Source organism: Sorex fumeus, unplaced genomic scaffold (assembly GCF_029834395.1).
Source record: "Sorex fumeus unplaced genomic scaffold, SorFum_2.1 ptg000063l, whole genome shotgun sequence".
NCBI lineage: Eukaryota > Metazoa > Chordata > Mammalia > Eulipotyphla > Soricidae > Sorex > Sorex fumeus.
In genome coordinates this window covers 12195083-12221849 of record NW_026606120.1, presented here as the reverse complement: position 1 = coordinate 12221849, position 26767 = coordinate 12195083, and the positions used below count along the sequence as shown (strand labels likewise).

Sequence of the window (26767 nt, the reverse complement as noted above, 5' to 3'; positions counted from 1 at the left end):
CTATCTCAACTGCCTTCTCTCCCAGCTCTTGAGGCAGGCTTCCACCGTGAACCAATATTCCTACTGTCCTTGGGTAATAGTCTAATACTATGGGTGTTTTTTTTTTCCTATCCCACTAATGAGTACATCATTCTATGTTTGTCCCTCTCCTTCTGACTCATTTCACTGAGTACCATATTCTTCATGTCCATCCATTTATAAGCAAATTTCATAACTTCATTTTTCCTTAACAGCTGTGTAGTATTCCACTGTGTAGATGTACCATAGTTTCTTTAGCCAGTTGTCTGTTCTTGGACATTTGGGTTGTTTAGATTTACATTCTGGCTACTGTAAATAGTGCTGCAATGAACATAGAAATACAGATGGCATTTCTGCTGTGTGTTTTTGTGTCCCTGGAGTATATTCACAGAAGTGGTATTGCTAGGTCATACGGAAGCTCAATTTTCAGTTTTTTGAGGAACATCCCATATTGTTTTCCAAAAGGATGGACCAGTTGACATTCCACCAACAATGAATGAGAGTCCCTTTCTCCCCACATCCACACAATGTTGTTCTTTTTTATGTATGCCTCTGTGGTGTGAAATGGTATCTCATTGTTGTTCTGATTTGCATCTCCCTGATCATTAGCAGTGTAGAGCATTTGTTTTCATGTGCCTTTTGCCATTTGAATTTCTTTTTTGAGGAAGTTTCTGTTCATTTCTTCTCCCCATTTTTTGGATAGGGTTGAATTTTTTTTCTTGTGAAGTTCTACCAGTGCCTGATATATCTTGGATATTAATCCCTGATCTGATAGATATTTGATAAATAATTTTTTCCCATTCCATGGGCTATCTCTGTATTTTGGTCACTGCTTCTTTTGAGGTTCAGAAGCTTCTTAGTTTAATGCAGTCCCATTTGTTGATAAAGGGGAAAGAAATGTGAAGTGGAGCTAGGAAAACCTCTTCAACAAGTGGTGCTGGGAAAACTGAGCTGCTACATGCAAAAAAAAAAAAAAAGAAAAGAAAAAGAACTCAGACCTGTCTAATGCCAGGCACAAAAGTCAGATCAAAATGGTTTAAAGATCTCAGTATCAGGCCTGAATCCATAAGTTACATGGAGGAAAATGTAGGCAGACCCCTCCATGACATTGAAGCTAAAGGCATCTTTCAAGATGAAACACCACTGACCAAGCAAAGACAAACAAATGCAGACATAGTCCTAAAAACCCTCTCTCTGTGATTCAATTGAAGGTCTGAAGTCAGTGGAAGATCATAAAACAAGCAGGGCAGCTGCAGCCCCAGGTTGAGGCCCCACAAGAAATGGGCAGTGCTCCGGGGCCCTGAGGTGCCTAGCCTGATCCACCAAATCTCTTGGGCTGATGGCTTGAAATCTGTCATGTTCCCAGCTCTTAGGCCATCCTCAGCCCCACCAAGGTCAACCCTGCCCTGGCCCTCTGAACTAGCCACCATTCTGAGATGCCAGGGGAATAAACGTGGGTTTTTTGTTTTTTTGTTTTTTGGGTTTTTTTTTTTTTTTGCTTTTTGGGGTCACACCTGGCAATGCACAGAAGTTACTCCTGGCTCTGCACTCAGGAATTACTCTTGGCAGTGCTGGGGACCATATGGGATGTTGGGTCGCCTGCAGAGCAAATGCCCTACCCTCTGTACTATTGCTCCAGCCCCAAACATGGTCTTGGATGGCAGCCGATGTGAGAGGCAAAATACCTAAGAAACTTGTTTGAATGTTGGGCAGTTGCAGAGAGTGAGAAGTCATTTTCCTTTTTACTCTGATGTTGAGGCTTCTGGACAAAGGATCAGTAAATCAATGAATGAAACTGACTTTAAAACAAAACCCTTCCCTACCCTACCCCCCAACCTCCCCAACCCCCACAAAAAGAGAAAAAAAAAAGTAAGAGTAAGCTATAGACTAAGATAAGAGCAAAATGACTCCTTCCCAGCAACATGCACTAATCAGGAATGCTCCTTGTGACAAACCAAGAGCAGAGCACTGTGCGGGGAGTCCCCACAAGCGGGGTTAGGGGACAGGTGACAACTCCCGTGACTTGGCCTCCTAAGGATCCACATCCCTGGTGCTGGACATCAGACTCTGGTGCAGGCCGGGACGGCGAGGCCCTCCAGCTCCACGTTGAGGCGGCCGATCACCCACTCCAAGGCCTCGCGACCCTGCAGGGAGAGAGCAGGCCTCATGTTGGGGCCATGCACCCACACCCACACCCCTGAGATGGCAAAGGCCCTGGAAAGAGTCTTTGTCCTGCACACTGCAGGAGTGACAACCTAACCCGGTGCTAATGTAGCCACAATAAAGTGTGAGCCATGGGTGGTACACACCAGCACCATCACGTTCGAGACTAAGCTTCGGCCTATAATCTCAAGTTAGAAATGGCAGCTAGATTCCTCACAGCTCTCACACTCTTCACACCCCCCACAGTTGCCTTTATGCTAGTTAAATAAATGTGGACTCCTTTTCCAGACCAGGAAGAAATTAAAAAGTAAACTTTTTTTTTTTGGGTGGGGGGGTCACACCTGGCGATGCACAGGGGTTACTCCTGGCTCTGCACTCAGGAAGGAATTACTCCTGGTGGTGCTCGGAGGACCATACGGGATGCTGGGAATTGAACCCAGGTTGGCTGTATGCAAGGCAAACACCCTATCGGCTGTGTTACTGCTCCAGCCCCTAAAAAGTAAACTCTTTTGCACAAATGCCAACCAACAGTACTGCTCTCTTAGCTTCACAACAGACCAACAAAATCCAATTTTACTGAGACTGGAATGCACAGGAAAACCAAATCCCAACACAGGTGTGTGCTTATTGTGAAACTAATACGCCTCCCACTTAATAGTGGCCAAATGACATTCACAATTACCCTTGCCCTAAAAAATGCAATCTCCCCACCCCATCCCCCACCTAGATCTCTGTATCCCAGAGCCTTCGTAAAGGGATCAAGAGAATCAACCCTATCTGACACTTTATCTAGCCCTGCTTCAAAGACATGGTTTCCAAAGTCACAAATTTTCCTGTTTCCTAATAGAACAAAACTCCCAGCAGAGCCACACTCCCAACAGTGCATCCCCCCTCTGACGCCATCAGAGCAGTCTGATGGTGGAGGAGAGCCACATTGAGAGGGTTGACTGTCCACATGAACGCACAGCTGAGGGGGGGTGGGGGAGCGCCTTTAGAACAATCTCTGGTGTTCTGTCCACATCCCTGCTGCCCTTACAAACCGAAGGCTTATCTGCAGGAGCCCTCAGATCCTTCCAGAATTAAGACTAATCTTCAAGAGGAAATGATTCAAGAGCATTGAAGATACTTAGAGGTAGCAAAAAAGACACAAAACCCCACAGACAGTATGATCCTCTCTTTATTATTTTTTTTTCTTTTTGGGTCACACCTGGCGATGCACAGGGGTTACTTCCGGCTCATGCACTCAGGAATTACTCCTGGCTGTGCTCAGAGGACCATATGGGATGCTGGGAATTGAACCCGGGTTGGCCGCTTGCAAGGCAAACACCCTACCCGCTGTACTATCACTCCAGCCCCCATGATCCCCTCTTTAATCAAAGAAAGAAAAGAAAGCCACACACACAGATGTGTACATACACGAAACGTTTCTGGATTTGCCAAAATCGGGAGCTCCCTGACAGAGGCCTTCATTCAACAGAAACTTTCCCTGTTTTGACCCAAAGCATGGAAGGTCCTTATATTTTTAGCACTCTGAGGTCCCCTCAACAGGACGGGAGTGACTCTCAAGTCCCCAAGCACTGCTGTGAGTGGTCCCTAAAATCAAAGTGCCCCTCTCATCGGATCTTTTGCTATTTCATCTATTCTGCCAGCCCCTCTCCTTTAATTGGTGAATTTCTTCTACTTACCTCTAAATACTACTAATCATTGCTCCTATTTTGCTCTTTCTTTTCTATATTTGTCTTGTTTTGTTCTTGGCCACGCCCAGCAGTGCTCAGGGCTTACTCCTGGCTCTGTGCTGGCACTGTGCTCAGGGTCACTCCTGGTGGGGCTCAGGGACCATATGTGGAGCTGGGGAATCAAAATTAGATTGGACACATGCAAAGCAAGTGCCCTACGCGCTGTAATATCACTCCAGTTCAGATACTCTTTTGTTCCTAAATTCTTTCCTTTCTACCTTTTCTTCTTCTTCTTTTTTCAGACCACACCACATGTTTAGGGCTTACTCCTGGCTCTGTGTCAGGAATTACTCCTGATGGTTCTGGGGGTCCAACTGGGATGGCAGGGATCGAACCCAGGTCAGCCACTGCAAAGCAAGTGCCCTACCCACAGTACTATCACTCTGGCCCCATCTTTTCCACATTTCTTTTGTGTTTGACTTTTCTTCCCTCAATCATTTTGATACCCCACCCACTTGGTTTTCTCTTGTATGTATTTAACTTTTTATTTTTCCATCCAACAATTTGAAAAATGGTTTGAAAATCACACTTAGGACAAAGGCCATTCAAAAGCAGGAATGTCTAGATTTGATTCATAAGTCAAAGGTTACCAGAACCTACCAAGTAGTCTATAGTTTATAACATAGGCATGGTGCTATCAACCTGTGCTGGATGACCATGGCATTTTCTGAGGCTTGAGAGATTTCTCAATCATTTATTACATAACAGTTCTTCATTTAGGAACCAAAGAAAGTGCAGGCACTAAGACACTTGCAAATACCTGACCCCGTTCCATACTCCACACCATAAGTAGACCCCAAGCATTATGAGGAATCACTCCTGAGCAGAGTCAAGAATAGCACCAGATTAACACTGAGTGTAGTCACCAAATTCAAAAATCCAAACAAAAAATTCAATTCCTTATCTAAGAAAGGATGGTAAACTATTTGAGAGTGGAGCAATTGCCAGGATTTGGTAATTAATTTTACACCCAAAGCTAATTTATATAAATGATGGTGCATTAGGAAATAAAATATCTTGAGTGCATTTTCTGTTTTATTTATTTAGGTGGGGCCACACCCAGTGATGCGCAAGGGTTATTCCTGATTCTGTACTCAGGAATTACTCTTGGTGGTGCTCAGGGGACCATATGGGATTCTGGGGATCAAACTCAGGTCAGCCATGTGCAAGGCAAGCATCCTACCTGCTGTACTATCTTTCCAGCCCCTCTAGTTATTTTTCCACTGGCTGCCCTGATGATTACAATTAACATCTGAAATGTATACAAATAAAGTTTAAATTACTACTAACCTAGCTTTTAGAGTGTGTTAACCAGAGCTCTTCAGAAAAACAGGACCTGAAAAATCCACAGGGAGGTGAACTGAGATTGATTAAGCACCCCTGATTGGGTTAAGTATTTAGTTCAGATTCAGAATTCCTCCAAAATTCATTTTTAGGCAACTTACCAGCGTGCCACTTTCCATGATGGCACATGTGTGTGTGTATATGCATACACACACACACACACACACACACACACACACACGCACAGGGCTGGAGCGATAGCACAGCGGGTAAGGCGTTTGCCTTGCACGCGGCCAACCCGGCCAACCTGAGTTCGATTCCTCTGTCCCTCTCAGAGAGCCCAGCAAGCTACCAAGAATATCCTTCCCACATGGCAAAGCCTGGCAAGCTACCCGTGACATATTCGATATGCCAAATACAGTAACAAGTCTCACAATGGAGATGTCATTGGGCCCGCTTGAGCAAATCGATGAACAATAGGAGGACAGTGACAGTGCTTTTTTATATACACATACACGTATATGTGTGTGTGTGTGTGTGTGTGTATTGTAACACTATAATAAGTTCACAGGAATGTCTCGTGTACCTTTCATTCATTTCACCCTATAACATCTTACATAATTGCATCTTACATAGTTCCAAAGTCAGAAATTTAATACATACAGCACAAAGTCAGAAAATGGGTATTGTGAATTTGAAAGGATGATTTCAGACAAGGCTGAGCTTCATGAAATTTCACAATGTCGGGGCTAAAGAGATCCTATAAGCTTTGGGACGTTAAAAAAAAACAGCCACATACAGAGGATCAAGAATCACTGAAAAACAATGGAGCAATGCCTTGGAAATATTTTTTTATCTAGATTATTTGTCCAGCCAAGGGCTGGATGAAGCATGAGATGTTTTCAGATGTGCCAAGACTATAAAGCTGCCACAAGCCGTGCTTTCTTGTCAGTGGTGGAAGGAGGAAGGCTGGGACACAGGACAAGGGCTGCTGAGGCTGGCAGGCCGTGGGGAAACCAAGGGTCAACAAAGCCAGACCTGCATCTTGAGGCCCTGGCCCAGGGACACCAGGAAAGGCCTGAGATGCCTGAGCTGAGGGAAGGCCAGTGCCAGGCACTACAGGAAGTCAGTGAAGCACTGTCGGCCCTCGGCAGGAGGCATTTATGGATGAAATGAAATAGGGAAAAGACAACTGTTACCTTCAAGAGGAAAAAATATTCCAGAAGAGAGATGTAATCCTGTTATCCCGTTGGGCTTGGAAATAAACAGCTGTGTCTCAAAATTAAGGAAATTCTGAATGTGCTTTTTGGCCATTTGGTATGAATAGACCTCACTATTAACACCATCAATGGGTTCTTTGAAATTGTGGTTTTAGGACCAGTGAGAGAGAGAGAACAGCAGGTAGGGTGTTTGCCTTGCACAAAGCTGACTCCAATTTGATCCTCGGTACCTCATCTGGTTCCCTGAGCCCCGCCAAGAGGGACCCTGTGCACTGAGACAGGAGTAAGCTCTGAGCATCACTGAGTACGGCCCAACACCAATCCTCCCTCCAAACCGCTGGGTCAAGGAATCACATGACATGCTTCTTTACTGAGAAATCTCCGAAGAATGAAGAGTACCCTCAAAATGATAGAGGCCTACACTGCAAAAAGATTAAGGGAGGCTGTTTCTGGGGCTGGAGCCATAGCACAGCAGGTAGGGCATTTGCCTTGCACACAGCTGATCCGGGTTTGATTCTCAGCATCCCATATGGTCCCGCGAGTACCGCCAGGAGTAATTCCTGAGTGCATTAGCCAGGATTTTAACCCCTATGCATCACCAGGTGTGACCCAATAAGCAACAACAACAACAACAACAACAAAAGGCAGCTGTTTCTGCTATAAATGTTTTAAACTCTGGGTTAGACATTAACAGGTTGAGGGCAAGTGATGCAAGTGGGAGGCCTGGGTTTGATCCCCAGAACCACATGGGCTCCCGGGAACTCCAACAACAACCACAAAAAAAAAATACATCCATGTACACAAATAAATTTTATTTCACTTTGGATTCAGAGTACTACTGTCAAATGAAAAAGCAGTATTGCAGAAGCATAGGAGAGAAATGTTCTACAATTCTTCATTCTTTAGGGGGACTCTTCTTTACAGAGTTATCACTTGACATACATTGAAAGAGATTTTTACACTTTACTTTTGAAAATAGGAGAATTAAGATTCCCAATGGGCCCGCTAAGTGCTGGACAGCAGGAGGATCATTTCTGCAGCCCCTAACGGGCCTCTGTGCAGAGCCTATGCCCGCAGCTCTGACCCGGGGCAGCAGGACCGGCTCCAACCCCGCTCATGGCCCTGGACACAGGGCTGGATGCCTGGTTGCGAGGGAATGGGGTCAGCAGAGCCATCCAGGACTGTCCATCAAGATGGACAATCCAGGGGCTCGAGCGATAGCACAGCGGGTAGGGCGTTTGCTTTGCACGTGGCCAACCCGGGTTCGATTCCCAGCATCCCATATAGTCCCCTGAGCACCGCCAGGAGTAATTCCTGAGTGCAGAGCCAGGAGTAACCCCTGAGCATCGCCGGGTATGACCCAAAAAGCAAAAAAAAAAAAAAAGATGGAAAATTCACCTCTAGATCTGCACAGACCCTGATTTGGGGGGTGGGGGCAAACAAGGGGCACAATGACGACAGGCGAAGTGACAGATGGGAGCCAGGTGTATGAGTGAGGACACTAGGGTAAAGACAGTAGACTGGGAAGTGGGGGCAGAGAGATAGTACAGTAGGTAGGGGGTTCACCTCGCACACGGCTGACCAGGGTTCCATCCCCGGTGTCGCATATGGTTCCCCAAGCCCCACCAAGAGTGATCCCTAAGCAGAAAGCCAGGAATAAACCCTGAGCACTGCTAGGTGTGGTCTCAAAAAAAAAAAAAAAGGTTGTGGATTAGGGAACAAGTTGGGGGCTGGGCAGACCCTAGAGCTCTATGAAAGAACAAAGCTTACTCAGAAGAGGCTAGGAGTTGGCGGGAAAGAAGAGGCATGGCTAAGGGGGAATGACAGGACAGCACAATCTGACTGGATGTGCTCCGGGCTGCAGGGCTGAAGTTCAGTGTCAAAGTCAGCAAAGCAGCAAGTAACAGCCCCAGGCCCCTCCTCCTCCAGCGCTCCTCCTTCCAGGGCTCTGAGGAGCACGCCCCCTGCACCTTGCCTCCTGTCCTGCAAGGTCATGACAGAGAAGCCCCGGGGGAAAGTAGTGACCTGGCAGCCAGACTCCGACACATTGCACACCGCTCCCAGCCCAGCACGCATGTCCCGGACGTGCTGGTCCCATCCTTCCTTTCCTCTGGGATCACTCTGCATGAGGTATCTGGTTGGAGACGGAGGCAGTTTAGCACTCGTTTCTCAGGCAACACAAGGGGGCAGAGGCCACACTTGGCACCCAGCACCCTGCCCGCACCCCCGCTGGCCCCAGCAGGCAGCCCGAGCTCCAGGTAAGTGCCCCAGCAGCAAGCCCAGGGAAAGGAGAGAAACCAGCCCCAGAACACGACCTGGGGCGCAAAGTGAAGGTCTCGCGCACACCTAAGCTGCGGTGACTTAAGCCAAATCAGCAAGTTCATAAAGAAGCCCCAACTGTGACCATGTGCTAAACTGGCTCCAGGGTGGCCCCGCATGCTGCAGACAGACAGACAGACAGACAGACAGAAGAATCCAGGCCTGAGAAGCACAGCCCACGGCAAAGTCACCAGGAAGAGGGGTTTCAAGGCAGGAACAGAAGGGTCCCTGCACCAAAGCAAGTGGGAGTGTTCTTCTAAAGTAGAAGATGGCCACTGGCCAGTCCCTTCCTGCTGGTCAAGCCACTGGTGGCCTCGGAATCAAGGAATGTTTGTGGTGCTCAGGGAGATTCTGCAAAAGGTGTTTGCTCCAGAAAGAAAGGAGTCACTAGCAGTCCCCGGGTGCCGCCTTTGGGTGAGGGGCTGGGCTGACCCCCTCACCCTGCTACTTTGCCGGCAGGGCACAGAAGCTGGATAGGACCAAGGGCAGAAGTCAGTCTCCCCCGAGGCAGAAACCTCCCCCTGTCAGGTCAGCCAACACTCTACACCAAGAAAGCATAAGAAGTCACAGGAAACGTGACCACGTTCCTAGGCAGCCTGCAGGAGAGATGGAACTGCCTTCAAGAGACCAGATGGTCTGCGTTGAAGCTTGCTGGGAAATACCTCCTATCAGAAAACAGGGGACAAGTCAGGAAGAGGAGGCACCTACAGGAGGTACAAAGGTGAGTGCAGGATGGGAGACGCATGTGCAGCGTGTGTGGCAGTGCCCCCCAGCCCCGCACCAAGCACACGGTTCCCGGGTGATGCCCCACCAGGTTCAGAAGCACTGTGGTTACCACTGCTGCTCTCGGGGTCCGGGTACACGCCCATTAGCTCACGGCACTCTCAGAATTCTCAATTATCCACTCAATAGCAGCCCAGCCCTGGAGCGACAAAGATTTCAGACCCGTGTAAGAGATGACACTTCACTGCCTGAGGCGCAGAAGGAAAGTGCTCCCGTGACAGAGGCAGCACAGTGGGTGGGGATGGGAAGAGGTGGGGTAGTGCTCACAAGCACCTTACACGATCGCAGTGTCTCAAAACCAGAACCGATAGTCATTTGTGTCACTCTAGCTCAGATTACATGGATGCTGGTGCCCCTCTGTGGTACCCACATTGGTGCCATCATCTGAGTGCAGCCAGGGAGCTGGAGAAATGGTAGCCACTCTCACGGCCTGCTCAATGAGTTGTGCTAATCACCTCTGTCTCCATCGTCTCTATGCCCAGTCTCCACCATCTCAGTCTCCAACATCACCACCATCTGTCTCCATCATCTCCACCCCCAATGTCTCCACCATGTTCACCCCCACTGTCTCCACCAACTCTACCTGCACTGTCTCCATCATCTCAGTCTCCATCATCCCCACCCCCATTGTCTCCATCATCTCCACCCCACTGTCTCTGCCATCTCGGTCTCCATCATCTCCACCCCCCGCTGTCTCCATCATCTCCACCCCGTCTCCATCATCTCCACCCCCCCCCCCACTGTCTCCATCATCTGTCTCCATCATCTCCATCCTCAGGGTGCCCATCATATGTTATCTCCCATCATGTACAGCTCCTGCCCCTGCCCCCTGATGGCCTCTATCTCTGGACATATTCCCAGCAGAGTAGGAATGCTGTCAGATGGTAACTAGCTAGGGAAGGACAGGGATTCAACAGGGCAGCCCCTAACATAAGTTGAAGTGAAAGAATTTTACTTGGTCTCACTGACTTCACCCTGACTTTTCTGATATACTGTCTGAAATGTATCTGGTTCATTGAATAGTTTATTATTTTCTCTCTCATCACATATCACTCACACACACACACACACACACACACACACACACACACCACACTTTTTGCAAACAGGGTGCCTACCCTAAGTCATAAACTGAACACCCAAATCTCTGTAGGGCTCTGTGTCCTCCCAGAAGGCCTGGTATAGATTCAACATTGGGTGTGGATACACTCTAGGTGCTCTTCCCTGCTTGCCCTGCGCTAACAGCTAAGAACAGCTAACATTTCTCACCTGGACTTTTCCTTAAAATAGAGACCTGCTCCTTGTTCCTGTGACTGGACTGTACACAAGCCATCATTTGTGGTCTAAGCAAGGTAGGAGGAAAGATAAAATTCAGGCACCATCCAACTAACCCCAAAATGCAGAATCTTTTTTGTTTGTTTATTTTGAGGTCACATCCAGTGACACTCAGGACATACTCCTGGCTCAGCATTCAGGAATTACTCCTGGTGATGCTTGGGGGACCAGATGGAGTGATGGATAATCAAACCAGGGTCATTTGCATGCAAAGCAAGTGCCCTCCCTGCTGTGCTATCTCTCAGGCCCCAGTGTACAATCTTTTCTGATGAAAAACAAGCAGGAGAGAAAGGGGAGGGGAAGAGCCCAGGCTGGGGGGGGGGGGGAGGGAGGGCAGTGGAGGGAGGCTACTAGTCCATGTCAGAAGCTCAGGCTGAAAACCAAAACTCTGCTCTGACAACAACTGAATCTCCCATAACATCTTCCTTCCACACATGCAATCGTCAACCCTGCCAGGGAGAAGAGCACCTGAGTTGTGAGAAATCTCTCCTCACAAATGCCGAGCTCTCTGCCCCACAGCCCTGGGAGATAAGCAGCCACCCACTCCCCCACAAAGGTTACGCCCAAGTCCCACCAGAGGGGAGAAGCAAAAGTGACTACAGGGAAACACCATTTGGGGAGACTGAGCTAGGCTGATCCGACAGTCAGAACTGCTGAAAATATAATCCAATATAGGGCTTTGGAGAGCTCAATTATCTTGCCTGGTGATAAGAACACAGATGCTCTTTCTGGTATTGGAGTTTCTCTTACTACCAAGTCAATGTGACTTCAACTCTCTGTAGTGGTAGTGACCTGCACTGGGTTTATGTTCCACGTGGATGCCACACTGTCCCCTCACACCTAGGCCAGTGTTCCCTGTCCCTTGTCTAATTAGGAGGGCATCCTGTGGCCTTACGAGCTCAGCTAGAGACAGTGTGCCCAGCACTCAGGATTTCGGGAAGGACACGCCCCACCCACTTTATATCGGAAGCCCATGCATCCCAGAGGCCAGCTCTGTACCTTCTTTGCATTGGACGATATCGTGCTGGCCATGAGACTTTCCAGATAGCTACCGAGGCTGATCCCAGTCACAGTGATGATGGCTTCCTGCGTGAGCTTGGTCCTTAGAAAAGCAACAAGCAAAAGGGGCTTAGCTGCCCTGTGAAAGAGGAGGACCCACTCCACCCTGACCTCGAGGCTGAATGCACCCACCCCGGGGCACAATGACTTACATTTCTGGGTTCTCCGGGTGGGGTGTGTAGACCAGTCTCTCATTCACAGACACCAAGTTTGTAAGTGTGATCTGTAAGAAAGAAGCTTTGGGGGCCTGTTCTCTCTTGTTTCTCTGCCCCACCCCCGCCACCACAACTGCCATGTCCTTCCTTCCATCCTCAAACTAGCACTTTCGGGAACCAGAACACACTTCGGGCCCAGAAGCCACCACCAGGTAAAGGGCAGGATTATGGGTGGTACTGCAGTTACCTCCCTGTCTCCACAACCCCACTCAAAACTGAGCAGGGTCTGGCTTTTGTGGTATTTTCCAATTGCCAAAGCATCAGCAGTGGTAGAAAAAGACAAAACGTTACTGAGTTTAACATCCTGGTAAACTAGCAGGAAGCTTCTCGTTCCCTGAGAGTAGTCCTGGATTTTGGGGATCACTGCCCCGGGGATTCACAAAGCAGTGCCCTAGATCTACATAGACTATAAGAACAGAATGTGCAATCTTGGTTGCCCTGGGTCACATCAGGCAGCAGCTCAGGAGTGACCCTCCCACTCAGAGCCTATAGGACCATGTGATACAAGGAATCCAATCAGGGGCATTGAACTGGGAGCCATCAGTGGCTTAACCCCTGTGCTACCTCCCAGAATGTACCACAAATTTTTTTTTTTCCTTTTTTAGTCACACTCAGCAATGCCCAAGGATTACTTCTGGCTCTGCACTCAAGAATTACTCCTGGCAGTGCTCAGGGAACCATATGGATGCCAGGGACCAAACCTGGGTCCACCGCGTACAAGGCAAATACCCTCCTCACTGTACTATCACTCTGGCCCCACAAATGTGCATTCTGACAATATGCAGTGAAGGAAGAAAGATGCCTTTTCAATTTCTCAAGACCGGAGAGATAGTCCAGGTGTTACTGTACATCACTTGCATGCAGTTGACCCTAGTTTAGTCCCTGGCCCCACCTATAGACCCCAGAGCACCCTGAAAGTGACCAGCATAGAGCCAGGAGTACCCCCTGAGCACTCCCAGGTGTGGTCCCAAAACAAACAAGTTTCCTGCTAAAACTGATTTTTTATTTTAATTGTTTGGGTCTGTTTTTTTTTTTTTTTTTTTTTTTTTTGGTGGGGAGAGGGATGAGGGCACAATTTGATGTTCAGGGCTGCTCCTGGCTCTGTGCTCAGGGATTGTTCCTGGTAACACTCAGGAGAACATATGGGGTGCCAGGAATTGAATTCAGGTTGACCACGTGCAACGCGAGTGCCCTACCTGCTGTACTATCACTCTTCTCTGATACTGATTTTGGAAATCAGGATATGGAGAAAAGAGACAAGGGGCTTCTGGGGCTGGGCTGTGCTATCTCCCGGCTGCCTCCTGGTTACAAAGGTAAGTTTGCTTGGGTGACGATCAGCACTAGGTGCATTCACCTTCTATACTTTGACTACACTGGAATAAACAGTCACACAAAATGCTGCAAAATAAATTCAGCCTTGGGGCTGGAGGGATAGCACAGCGGGTAGGGCGTTTGCCTTGCACGCGGCCCGACCCAGGTTCAATTCCCAGCATCCCATATGGCCTCCTGAGCACGCTGAGTGCATGAATCAGGAGTAACCCCTGAGCATTGCCGGGTATAACCCAAAAAGCAAAAAATAATAATAATAATAAATAAATAAATAAATAAATTCAGCCTTTCTCCAAAAAGTAGAAAGTTCACTTAGACCAGTCTGCTGGGAAGAAAAAAACTGAAATGAAGGCTATTCGCACCAAGCCCAGGAAAGCAAGCACCCGGCCACCACTTACATTGGTGGAACAGAGTTCCATTTTCTTTTCCACTGGATCCACGACAGAATGTTCTTTGATGTACGTCAAAGTCCTGCTGGTCCCCAAAATCTAAAAAAAAAAAACAAAGCAAAACCGGTATAGCAATGGGTTTGACGCTGCATTCTGTACCATCAAACACATGATGCTGTTTGACTTACAGACTGAGTTGCTCATCTCCCTGGTGCGGGCACCATGGGAAAGAGACAGTGGGAGCCCCAGGGCCCTGTTGGGGTGCTCTCATGCCAGTGGGCACCCGCTGACCCTGTGAGTGGCTCAGGGAGTGCTAGTGTGTAATGGGAACAAATGCTTTAGCCAGAAACTACCCAGGGGACGGCCAAGGTGGGCAGAGCTGGGACAGGGCAGGTCAGCATGCAGGGTCCTGGGCCAGTGTGGTAACTTGGGGCCACAGAGGGCAAGGAGACAGATGACAGGGCATGTGGCACCGCTGGGCTCAAAGTTACACTCTCAGTCACCTCGTGGATGACCTCTCCACGAATGAATCCTGCCATAGGTTAAATGTGTTTCCCAGGGCTAGAGCAGAGGACAGCGGAGAGGGCGCTCGCATGCAGGCTACCGTCCCGGGTTTGATCCTCAATGCCTGAGATGGTCCCCTGGGCACCACCAGGACTAATTCCTGAGTGCAAAGCCAGGAGTAACCCTTGTGCATCAACTGGTGTGACCCAAAACCAAAATGTGTCCCCTCCTCATCTACATGTTCAAGCCTGGACCCCCACCCCCACCCCACTGCATATGGCTCTGTGTCTTTTTATGCGATAGGGGAACCGGGTGTCAGGTAGGCCATGACCTAATCTGACTGGGGTCCTCCTCAGAAGAGACCAGGACACAGCGTAAATGGGAGCAGGTGGGCCCATGGGCGGGGGGGGGGGGGGGGGGACGAGAACTCTATCATGCCCTCCAGAAATCCTGAGTGGCCCTCTGAGGAGAAGCTGTCACTTCCCGCAGGTGGGGTTAGCACAGAGGGGTGTGGTGGGAATAGACAGGGTCACATGGTTATCACTGCCACTGTGGGCCTGAGGGGGTGCAGGAACAATGTGGAGGAGAGGGACATTAGGGTGTCACAGGTGGTACCCAGTGGCTATGTAGGGCTGTGAGGTGACAGTGGCAGAGCCTGACTGGGGGTGGGGAGGGGGCAGGTGACATGGGCGGCTGACCCGGGGCAGGTGACACAGGCCCCACTCACCGCTCTCAGGAAGCCGGGCAGGCCCCACTCGGTGCTGAGAAGCCGGTGGCTGTGCAGTCGGCCGTGGCCGTCCACGCTCCGCTCCAGCACGTCCACGCCCACCACGCAGGGGTTCATGGGGTTCGGGTACTTGCGCATGGCAGCCTTGATGACCGTGTCCCAGGGGTGGCTGTGGAAAAGACAAGTCACCGGTTTGTGGGGCGCCCCCAGGGACCCGCAGCCAGAGTGAAACCAGAGGCCGAGTGCAGGTCGGTGACACACAGATGTTCTCTTCAGTGGAAGGAGCGTCAGACAAACAGATGTGAGGGGTCTGGCTCCAGACCCAGAGCCGAGCTCCTCGGCCCTGCAGGGCTGCACATGGGCTCCCAGGGGACTCGGGACAGACTCCAACTGTCCAGGACATTGGAGAGGACACCCCAGCCTCTCCTTCCTGCCCCTCCACGGCTCAGCCTGATCCCTTTCCATCTCCCACAGACCCTTATGTTCGAGGCGTCTCAGCATTGACACAATGTTCTCTGGGCCCCTTGCTGGTCCCGACTCTCTGCGGCTCCATAAAAGGAACCCAGGATTGAAACAGTTTTGCCCCTTGCCTGCTCGGTGGCCATGAGGGAGGCCGGCGGCTGCAGTGGCCTCCTGCCTAGCCTGACAAGGTGCCGCACACTCACCTGGCACTCCTGCAGAGCAGGGGACAGTCCCCAGCCACCTACTGATGCCACGCCACAAGCCACTACTACAGTCATGGAGAGAAAAAGAGGGATTCTGCTGGCAGGAGAGGAGCAGCTCCAATTCTCATCTGTTTTGTACAGTTTCTCTGACTTAAAAAATCACTGTTTGGGGCTAGAGTGATAGCACAGCAAGTCGGGTGTTTGCCGTGCACGCGGCCAGCCTGGGTTTGATTCCCAGCATCCCATATGGTCCCCCAAGCACTGCCAGGAGTAATTCCTGAGTGCAGAGCCAGGAGTAACCCCTGTGCATCACCAGGTGTGACCCACGGGCACTTGCCATGCACACAGCCGACCCGGGCTTGATCCCCAGCACAGCACCACTAGGAGTGATTCCTGGGTGCAGAGCCAGGAATAACCCCTTGAGTATAGCCAGGTATGGCCAAAAACCCAAAAATTTCTTTTTTTTTTTTTTTTGGCTTTTTTGGGTCATACCCAGCGATGCTCAGGGGTTACACCTGGCTCTGCACTCAGGAATCACTTATGGTAGTGCTCCGGGGTCCATATGGGATGCCAGGAATTGAACCCAGGTAGGCTGCATGCAAGGCAAATACCCTACCGGCTGTATTATGGCTCCTGCCCCAAACCAAAAATTTCTTAAAAAATCAACTGATACCTATCCCTCTCCTTCTGACTCATTTCGCTTAACATGATACTTTCCACATAGTACCACTTGTATGTAAATTTCATGACTTCATCTTTTCTAACAGCTACATAGTACTCCACTGTGTAAATGTACCAGAGTTTCTTTAACCAGTCATCTGTTCTCGGGCACTCGGGTTTTTTCCAGTTTCTGGCTATTGTAAAGAGTGCTGCCTCTTTACAATAGCCAGAAACTGGAAGAAACCTGAATGCCCAAGAACAGATGACTGGTTAAAGAAACTCTGGTACATCTACACAATGGAGTACTATGTAGCTGTTAGAAAAGATGAAGTCATGAAATTTACATACAAGTGGTACAATATGGAAAGTATCATGCTAAGCGAAATGAGTCAGAAAGAGAGGGATAGACATAGAAAGATTGCATTCATCTGGGGGATATAAAGTAACAAAGTATGAGATTAATACCCAAGAATAGCTGAGATCAGCACCAGGAGGATTACTCCATAACTTAGAGGCCAGCCGGGTATCCTAGAGGAAAGGCCAGCTCAGATAGAGAAGGGAGCACCAAATAAAGGATGTTTGGAGGATCCTCCCAGGAGGGGAGATGCATGTCGAAAGTAGACTATGGACTGAACATGTTTGTCACTCAATGCCTCTTTTGCAGATCACAACACCCAAAAGGAGAGAGAGAACACAGGGAATTGCCCTGCCACAGAGACAGGGGGGGATGGGGGGATGGGGGTGGGGGGATATTATCCATGGTGGTGGAAAATGGGCACTGGTGGAGGGATGGGTATCTGATCATTGTATAATCGAAACCCAAGCACAAAAAATTATAAATCTACAACTGTAAAAAAAAAAAAAAGAGTGCTGCAATGAACAAACAAGAGGGGGGGGAGGGGGGGAGGGATCCATGGTGGTGGGAAATGGGCACTGGTGGAGGGATGGGTATTTGATCACTGTATAATTGAAACCCAAGCACAAAAATTTGTAAGTCTACAACTGTACCTCATGGTGTTTCACTAATAAAAAAAAAAAATCAACTGATACAGGATGATCTTCTCTGAGGATATATAGAGTAAATGGATAAGGGAATGCAATGAAGTAAAGGGGGCTGAAGCATGCCCAGATGACCCCTGATTCCAGGGAAGAGAAGGAAGAAATTTTAATGGGAAGTCAGAAGAGGAGGGCAGGAAGTAACGGGGCAGAACTCAAGAGCCTCAGGCACATCTGTGGTGTAGAAGAGTAGTATACATATATATCCAGACCAGAGAGTCAGCAACAGTGAAAGCAAGAGATCCCAACCACAACCACTACACTTCAAAGTGTCCTGTCAAAGAGGCAGGCTGCAAGGGGGGGAGTGGGGACTGGGAACATGAGTTGGGGAACGAGTGCTGGAACATAGTATGCCTAAAATTCAGCTATGAGCTGGAAAGAGAGTACAGTGGGGAGGGCTTGCCTTGCATGCTGTCAACCTGGGTTCATTCCCTGGTATCCCATATGGTTCCCTGAGCACTACTCGAGTAATTCCTGGGTGCAGAGCCAGGAGTAAGCCTTGAGCATCACCAGACATTTCCCCAAAAACAAACAAAAACAAAGCACAACTATGAATAATGTAAATCATGGTGTCTTAATAAAAAAAAATTCTGAATGATCAGGGGCTAAAGTGATAGTACAGTGGGTAGGGCATGCGGTCAACCCAGGTTCAAACCCCAGCACCCCATATGGTCCCCAAGCCTGCCAGGAGGGATCCCTGAGCACAGAGCCATGAGTAATCCCTGAGCACCACTGAGTATGGCTCCAAGTCAAAACCCAAAATATATATATATATATTAAATATTAAAAAAAAAAACATTGTTGGTAGCAGAAGCTTTCCACTCGTCCTGGTTAAATGCATGCAGCTTCAGGACCTCCTCCTGGATGCCCCAACCTCCCTGGAAGGGCCAGTGCTCTAGAGAATGGCCCAGCAATGACAGAATCTGCAATCTTTCTATGTCTGTCCCTCTTTTTCTGACTCATTTCACTTAACATGCAAGCACAAAAATTTGTAAGTCTACAACTGTACCTCATGGTGTTTCAGTAATGATAAAAAAAAAAAAAATGACAGAATCTGCAGGGTGAATCTGTCCCAAAACTCACTGCATTTATCTCTTACCGAAAACTTGTTCCAGGCCCACCTGAAACCTCTTCATAGGGATGCGCTTACTTAACCTGCTATCTGAAATGCCCCTTTCTTCATTTTTGCATTTCAGTCCTGTGCATTTTCATTACCACTTCGACTCTCAAGGGACACAAACACTGACTCAAACGGCTTCCCCCGAGGGCCTTCTATTTCTGACCCGCAGTCCCACAGGCTTTCTGCCGGAGGAAGAACTCTGCGCAGCATCCAGAGTTCTTGTGCCTCATTACTTCTTGCCTTTCAAGATTAAGTTTATTCGTTTTGTTCACAGAGTATTCTGTCAGTGCAACAAACATATAGCACTAGCACTAGCACTATCCTCCCGTTGTTCGAGCGGACCCAGTAACGTCTCCATCCTGAGACTTGCTGTTACTGTGTTTGGCATATCGAATACATCACGGGGAGCTCGCCAGGCTTTGCCGTGCGGGCAAAATACTCTCGATAGCTTGCCGGGCTCTCTGGGAGGATGGAGGAATCGAACTCGGGAAACAAATACAGAAAAAAGAGGAAGGCCAGAGAGACAGTAGAGAAGGTGGGGTGCTTCCCTCGCAAGAGGTAGACCCTGGTTCTATCCCAAGTACCCACTATAGTCCTGAGCATTGCCAGGAGTAACCTTGGAACACTTCTGGGTGCGACCCCCAAACCCTCCCCCCAAAAAATAACAATAAAAAGGAGGAGGAGGAGCAGAAGGAGAAGAAACTGTAATCCTCAGAGAGAGAGAAGAGAAACAAGGGATTTCCAGGGGAAAAACCACAATAGGCAGAGGCAGAAAGCCAGGCTTCCAACTGGGCACTGTCCTGGGGGGCCACGGTCACGGCACAGGACTCTGTCACTAGCAATCTCTCTACCACAGCGGCCACTGTTACCCAATATCCAGATAGCTTCAATTCACATTGGTCAACTTCCATGATGGTCTTCTGCTTTTAATTACAAAAATCAAAGCCAGGAGCTGGAGCAATCGCACAGCAGGTAGAGTGCTTGCCTGCATGCTGCTGAGCTGGGTTTATGTGGTCCCAAGAATGATCCCTGAGTACAGAGCCAGAAATTAGCCCTGAGCATAATCAGGTGTAGCCCCCCCCCCCCAAAAACAAAAAATCAAAGCAGGGGCTGGAGTGATAGTACAGTGGGTAGGGCATTTGCCTTGCACGCAGTGACCCCGGTTCAATTCCCAGCACCCCATATGGTTCCCTGAGCACCACCAGGAGTAATTCCTGAGTGCATGAGCCAGGAATAACCCCTGTGCATCGTCGGGTGTGACCCCCCCACCAAAAAAAAAAAGAAAAAAAAATCAAAGCCAGACTGGGAGATAGTTCAAAGAGCTGAGCACATGTTCTGCATGCAGGAGGCCTGGGTTGAGTCCCCAGACCACTTGGTCCCTCGAGCACTGAGTCAGGAATAGCCCCTCAGCACCACAGCATATGGCCCCAAAACAAAAACAAAAACAATGCAAGAGCTGACAATTCAAGTTGCTCTGATGGATAGCCACCCAACTTCTGGAGGAACATTTGGCCTTCAACAGATTCTCAACCATCACTGAACACCAGCTAGGTCCCAGGGACTGGCAGGATGCCAGGGACATGATATGAAGAAGGAAAGGAACGAAACGCTGATACAGGACACAGGCTGGCCAAGGGATTAACCTCAGAAAAGAAAAGAGGGCCTGGAGAGATATTATGGCAGGGAAGGCGCTTGCTTTGCTTTGCATGCAGTTGACCCTGTTCAATCCCCAGCATCTTATATGGTCCCCCAAGCACCGCAGAGCCAGGAGTAATCTCTGAGCATTACCGGGTGCGGCCTAAAACCAAAATGAAAATTAAAAAAAAAATTCTAAGGGACTTGGGGCTGGAGTGATAGTATAGCAGGTAGGGTGTTTGCCTTGCATGTGGCCAACCCAGGTTTGATTCCCAGCATCACATATGGTCCCCGAGCACCGCCAGGAGTAATTCCTGAGTGCAGAGCCAGGAGTAACTCTTGAGCATTGCCAGGTGTGGCCCAAAAAGAAAATAAAAAATTCTAAGGGGCTAGAGCGGTTGTACATGGGTGAAGGCACTTGTCATGCATGCAGCAGACCCAGGTTCAATCACTGGTACCCATATGGTCCCCTGAGCTCTGGCCAGGATGATACCTGAGCACAGAGCCAGGAGTAAGCGCTGAGTATCACCAAGTATTTCCCCCCAAAAAAAATAAAAAATAAAAGAAACAACAACAACAGCAACAACAAAAAACTGTCCAGAAAAGTGTATACAACCAGAGAGAGGTTGGCATGAGTTATGAGTAGTGAGTCCAGATGGGCTGACAGTCCTTCTCAGATGATGGAAATGTTCTGAAACGCATCTATGATGATGGATGTTGGCTGCACAACTGGGTAAAATGACACTTTAAATTGGTAGGTTTCAGCCAGGAGTCAGCCCTGGGCACAGACAAGCGTGGCCCAAACAATGCCCACACCCCACCCCCCAAATTGGTGAATTTTAGAATTTTATAAAAATAAACTATACATTAATAAAACAAGAAAATGAATGCTGTTGACTGCAAAAACAGTTCAAATGAGTAAGCAGGGACCTCTCAGCACTTGACCATTCACTTCTACTTGTGAACGGATGTTTCAGGAACCTATAAGGCAGACATTTCCAATAGCTCATTAAAAAAAAAAAAGAGTCCCACTTCTGTGGGCATACCCATAAAAAATGACTTCACTTTCCCTCTTTGTGTAGATGCACAATTCATGCCCCAACTTGGAGAACTGAGAAAATAAACCCTGGGGTCATTATCACCAGGACATCTCCCTCTGGATCCCTCAAGAGATCCCTCAAGGAACCCCATCTGACAAAGGATGCAGAGTGTACAAAAATAAACACTCTGGCCGTAATAATAGTACAGTGGGCAGGGCATTTGCCTTGCATGTGGTAGACCTGTGTTCGATCTCTGGCACCTATGTGATCTCCCAAGCACCACCAGAAGTAATTCCTGAGTGCAGAGCCAGGAGTAATCCCTGAGCATTGCTTGGTGTGGCCCAAAAAGCCCTCCAAAAACCCCATTCAAATCTGAAGATTTCATAAAAAATGATTTCAAGATCCTATACACACACACACACACACGTGCGCGCGCGCGCAGACACACACACACATAAAGGTTAAAGCCTGGCAATTCCATTTCTTGTAATATATTTTCCCCAAAAGAAGTGATTCATTATGTGGTTTCAGCGAATTCTTAATTATTTGTCCCTTTGAAAAGTAACGATTTGAGGCTGAAGTGATATACAGCAGGAAGAGTACCTGCCTTGCAAGCAACTGACCCAGGTTCAATCCCCAGCCCCTAGCCCTAAAATTAAAAATATAAAGTTTTTTAGGTTTTTGGGTCACAACAGCGATGCTCAGGGGTTACTCCTGGCTCTGCGGTCAGAAATTACTCCTGGCGGTGTTCCGGGGACCATATGAGTTGCGAGGGATAAAACCTCAGGATGACACGGGCAAGGCAAGAACCTTACCCACTGTACTCTCTCCAGCCCCTAAAAAGAATTTTTTTAGGGGAGAGGGCAGGCATACCAGTCAATGTTCAGGGGTTACTCCTGACTCTGCACCAGGAATTACTCCTGGCGTGCTCGGGGGACCATACTAGATGCCAGGGATCAAACCTGGGTCAGCCACCTTCAAGGTAAACACCCTACCCACTGGACTATTGCTCCCTAAAAAGAAAATGTTCAATAAATTAAAAAGTAATGATTTATTTTAAGTTACTAAGTTCCTGAAGACATGTAAGGAATTCTGCATGCCACCTATGAGCGATTTCAGACATAGGTGAAGACACCTCGTAAATCAGGCAGCACTTTCAAGCAGGTTTTCCCCGCTTTTCAAGTTTTCCAGGCTAGGCAGGAGGGATCCAAAACTCCCCTCGCCCCCGCACACCCCGTGGCCTTCATCAAACATGCTGAATGCCGGTGATTACTTGAACTGCAAAATCTCCGCCACAGACCCGGGCGTGCCAGGCCCCACCTCTCCGCAGGATTCCAGGTCTCCTAAACCAGCGAGCTGCAGGAGCGCCCGGGCCTGCTCCCGGGGTTGGAGTCAATTCGGGGCCTTCTCCCCAGCCCGGGCCGCCTGCACGCACATCCCGGGGGGCCGACGCGCTGCAGACCGGTTGCCCCGACCCCCGCATCTTGCCCCGACACGACTCCTCCACCCGGAGGCCCTCAAAGGGCCGCAAAAAAACAAAAACGGACCCCTGGTCGGCCCAGATGGGGCAAGCCCAGCGCCGCGGCGCCTCCCTCTGCCCGCACTGCGGGGCCCCGCGGCGGCTCCGCACCCCCACCATCCGGGGGTCCCTTTTCAGGACGCCGAGCGCCGTCTCCCGCCTTCTCCGGCCGCTCCGAGCAGCAGGAGCCCGCTCGGGTCCTGCCCCGGCTGCGGCCTGCAGCTCGGCCTCACCCGAACACGTGCTCCGAGCTCCAGATCTTCATCGCCGCGGGCCTCCGGGTACCCGCTCGCGGCCACAGCTCAGCGTTCCCGCTGCTCCCGCAAGGTGCGGCGTGGGCGCGCGGAGGCGGGTGGGCGGGGCAATGGGCGGGGAGAGTCGGTAGTGGGCGGGGCAATGGGCGGGGGCTTTGGGCTGGATGGCACGGTGGGCGGGGCGTCCTGGGAGTGGGCGGGTTTTGCCGTGCTTGGGCGTGGCCTCACAGGCCCGCCCACCTTTTCGTCATGCAGTCGGGCCGGCTGCCGTAGCTAAAAATAGGCATGCGGTACCCAGCTGTCACCCGCGTCCAGGGACTCCTGCTGCAGCAGGGAGTTGCGCAGACAGCGCTTGCTGCAAATGCCTGGTGGCGACGTAGTTTTTGGCATCCCAGCAGGCAGGTTTCTACCCTTAGGTTATAAAAAATAAATAAATAAACCTTCCCCAGCCCCAGCCTTCCGCAGGAATAAAAGAAAAGCGGATTCAGTATTGAATAATAATAGAATCGGATGTGATGCGCATCCCAGGCTCTGCGCTGGAGAGATTACTAAAACAGCAAGACGTCGCAGCCCGCAGATGCCGCCTTCACATCCGTTTTCCCACGGGACAGGCCTGGGAGGCGCTCTTTGTCGAGCAGAGTTCATCGTCAATTCACTTAATGGATCCTCCGAGTGACCATTTGCGTCAGCTTCGTGTTTTTTGTGAAAAGGAGAAATAAAATGTTTATGTTGTTGCCTCAGGAGGTGAGTTTGCGAGTTGAGTGGATAGCTCCCTGCTTCGGTTTGGTTTCACCCAGCCAGGAAAAGAATAGAAACAGCAACAGAAACAGCAAATCCCAAGTGATAACGTCTCCAAAAAAAAAATGGGGCCCCCAGTTCCTTGAGGAAAATAACATTCCTGGGTGCCAAGAATGGCAAAAGGTCTGCTCTATTTTTAAAAAAATATTTACATACATCTGCCTTAATCAAAGATGCTACCAGCGCATATTTCCTAGGGCAAATGGTCTAAGGAAAGGGAAAGGCAGGGACTCTCTTTTACCTCAGGAGGAATAAAACCTGGGGTTCTTTCTTTTAAGATTTACATGTGTTCCTGCACTGTCTCATTGTAGCACTGTCCTCCTGTTGTTCCTCAATTTGCTCCAGCGGGCACCAGTAATGTCTCCATTGTGAGACTTGTTACTGTGTTTGGCATATCAAATACACCACTGGTAGCTTGCCAGGCTCTGCGGTGTGGGCGATACTCTCGATAGCTTGCTGGGCTCTCCGAGAAGAGTGGAAGAATTGAATCCTGGTCAGCCGGCTGGCCACGTGCAGGGCAAACGCCCTACCCTCGCTCCAGCCCTTATGTGTTCCTGCACTACACAAATAAAATTCAAGTGCAAAAAAAGGGAGAAGACTGTTCTAAGAGTGTGACCTTACAGGGGCTAGAGCGATAGCACAGCAGGTAGGGCATTTGCCTTGCACGCAGCCGACCGGGGTTCAATTCCCAGCTTCCCATATGGTCCCATGTGTTGATGAACTCTGCTGGACACACACTCACACACATTCACACAATCACTCAGGAGTAATTCCTGAGTGCAGAGCCAAGAGTAACCCCTGTGCAACGCCGGGTGTGACTCAAAAAGCAAAAAAAGGAAAAAAAAAAAGAGTGTGACCTACAGAATCAGATTGGGATCCGAGGGCAAAACTCATCGAACTTCTCTCAAACCCTGGCACCTAGTGTCTGACTGTGGGTGAGCGTTAGCCCCTACCAATACGAGGAGCTGAAGAGGTGGATGGAGCACACAGTCAGCCAGGAGACCTGGGTTAGTATTCTGCCTCCCATCTACTCCCATCTACTCACCTTTACCACTTATGCTAAGACCTCTCAGCAGTTTTCCGAAGTACTTACCATTCACTCTTTATTGTAACTGAGCAGACTAAGTTGGAGGAAGCTTACAGTTGTAACCTGATGGCAAAACATGTTCCCTGAACACGAGACCTGGGTCAGATACACACATACACACACACACACACACACACACACACACACACACTAAGATGAGAGCTCAGGTCTGCAAGACTCTCCCTACCCACCCTAGGACAATGATTCACCCTTATAACTGGGACAGCTGTGGAACACTTCCTGCCCAGTAAACCCAAAATCTAAAATAATTTTAGCTTTTAAAAACCTGCAACAGGGGCTGGAGAGGTAGTACAGCAGGTAGGGTGCTCGCCTTCACGTGGGTTCAAACCTTGGCGTCCCACTTGGTCCTCTAGGCACACCAGACATAGGGCCAGGAGTAACTCCTGAGCACCTCCAGGTAGAAAACCCCCTCCACACTCCACTCTCCCCCTCCCAAAAAAAAGCAACCTTGTAACATTTTGTTCTGGGAAGAGAGTTCAGAGAGCTGGAGCACATGCCTGGCATGCACCAGGGCCCTGAGGGCCCTAACACTGCCTGACCTCCTGAAAACTGGAGGGGATAACCCGAATGGTCCTTGGCACCACGGGAAGGACACAAACAAACAAAAGCCCCAAAAAGTGCATCCTATATTTTCTCGGAGAGTCTGGCAAGCTACCGAGAGTATTCCATATGCCAAACACAGTAACAACAAAGTCTCCAATGGAGACGTTTCTGGGCCCACTTGAGCAAATCGAAGATCAACAGGAGGGCCTTTACCTTACCTTTACCTATATTTTCAGCAAACAGTTGTCAAACATGAGGCTGAAAGAACTGAACCAAATAGTGAAAGACTAGTAGTAACTAGCTCCCCTCTGTGCTCACCTGCTAGCTTCCCCTTGGGCTCCCAATCTTTTGAAATCTAGAAGTAGAGTCAAGGGCCCAAGACATAGTATAATGGGGCGGGGACTTGTCTTGCAGGTGGCTGACCTGGGTTGGATCCCTGGAATCCCATATAGTCCCCTGAATGCTGCCAGGAGTGATCCCTGGATGCAGTCCCAAGAGCAAGCCCTGAGCATTGCCAGGTGTGGCCCAAAAGCAAAAACAAAAACCAGAACTAGATTCTTCATATTCTTAATATATATCCCATGCTACAAACAGAACAGGTACACAACAAAGCCATAAAACTACATGAATCGGGGCTGGAGCAGAGCAATAGCAGCAGGTAGGGCGTTTGCCTTGCACTCGTCCAATCCAAGTTCAATTCCCAGCATCCCATATGGTCCCCTGAGCACCGTCAGGAGTAATTCCTGAGTGCATGAGCCAGGAGTAACCCCTGTGCATTGCTGGGTGTGACTCAAAAAGCAAAAAAGAAAAAAAAAAACCCTACATGAATTGATGGAAGCCTCCTCCCTCCTGGAATTCCTACAGACTCTCCATTCTCCATTCATCTCCACCCTCTGTGTTCCTCACTATCACCCCAGGGACAGCCCATAAGCAGAATTCCCCAAGCAGATTTGGGATCCAAGGACCGCTTCTACCGCACCTCACAATATCTGAGTGGGCAGCAGGCACTAATGAGTTCACAGGCTCTGCCAGGAGCCCCGAGGCAAACAGAGGCTGCAGTCCTGGTCCACCTGTCCAGCATCCTGTGTGGTCCATGAAGGCCTGTCTGGGATCAACCAGCACATGTGGACCAGAGGCATCTTTCAGAGAAGAGGACAGAATGATCGCCTTGTAAGCTGCTGACCCGAGTTTGATCCCCAGCACCTCATATGTTCCTCCAAGCATTGCCAGGAGTGAGCACAGAGCCAGGTGTTATCTCTGAGCAATGCCAAAACCAAAAACAAACAAA

The 26767-nt window shown here is 49.3% G+C and overlaps 1 protein-coding gene across 1 annotated transcript; it reads right to left on the bottom strand.

Annotated features, from left to right (window-relative positions):
* Positions 1 to 1918: 1918 nt before the first annotated feature.
* PRELID3A (PRELI domain containing 3A) lies at positions 1919 to 23131 on the bottom strand. The gene is made up of 6 exons (XM_056127524.1): positions 23010 to 23131; positions 15082 to 15250; positions 13860 to 13949; positions 12070 to 12140; positions 11858 to 11960; positions 1919 to 2162 (listed from the first exon to the last, which is right to left on the bottom strand). Exons 1-6 carry the CDS (start codon positions 23039 to 23041, stop codon positions 2079 to 2081), a joined length of 549 nt encoding a protein of 182 aa, XP_055983499.1. The 5' UTR covers positions 23042 to 23131; the 3' UTR covers positions 1919 to 2078.
* Between the last annotated feature and the right edge of the window lie 3636 nt (positions 23132 to 26767).

Coding starts and splice junctions, on each gene's coding strand:
- PRELID3A (XM_056127524.1), bottom strand. CDS start 23,041: ATGAAGATCTGGAGCTCGGAGCACGTGTTCGG. Junction 12,141..13,859: donor TGGAACTCTGTTCCACCAAT/GTAAGTGGTGGC, acceptor TCTTTCTTACAG/ATCACACTTACAAACTTGGT. Junction 11,961..12,069: donor CACCCGGAGAACCCAGAAAT/GTAAGTCATTGT, acceptor TGCTTTTCTAAG/GACCAAGCTCACGCAGGAAG.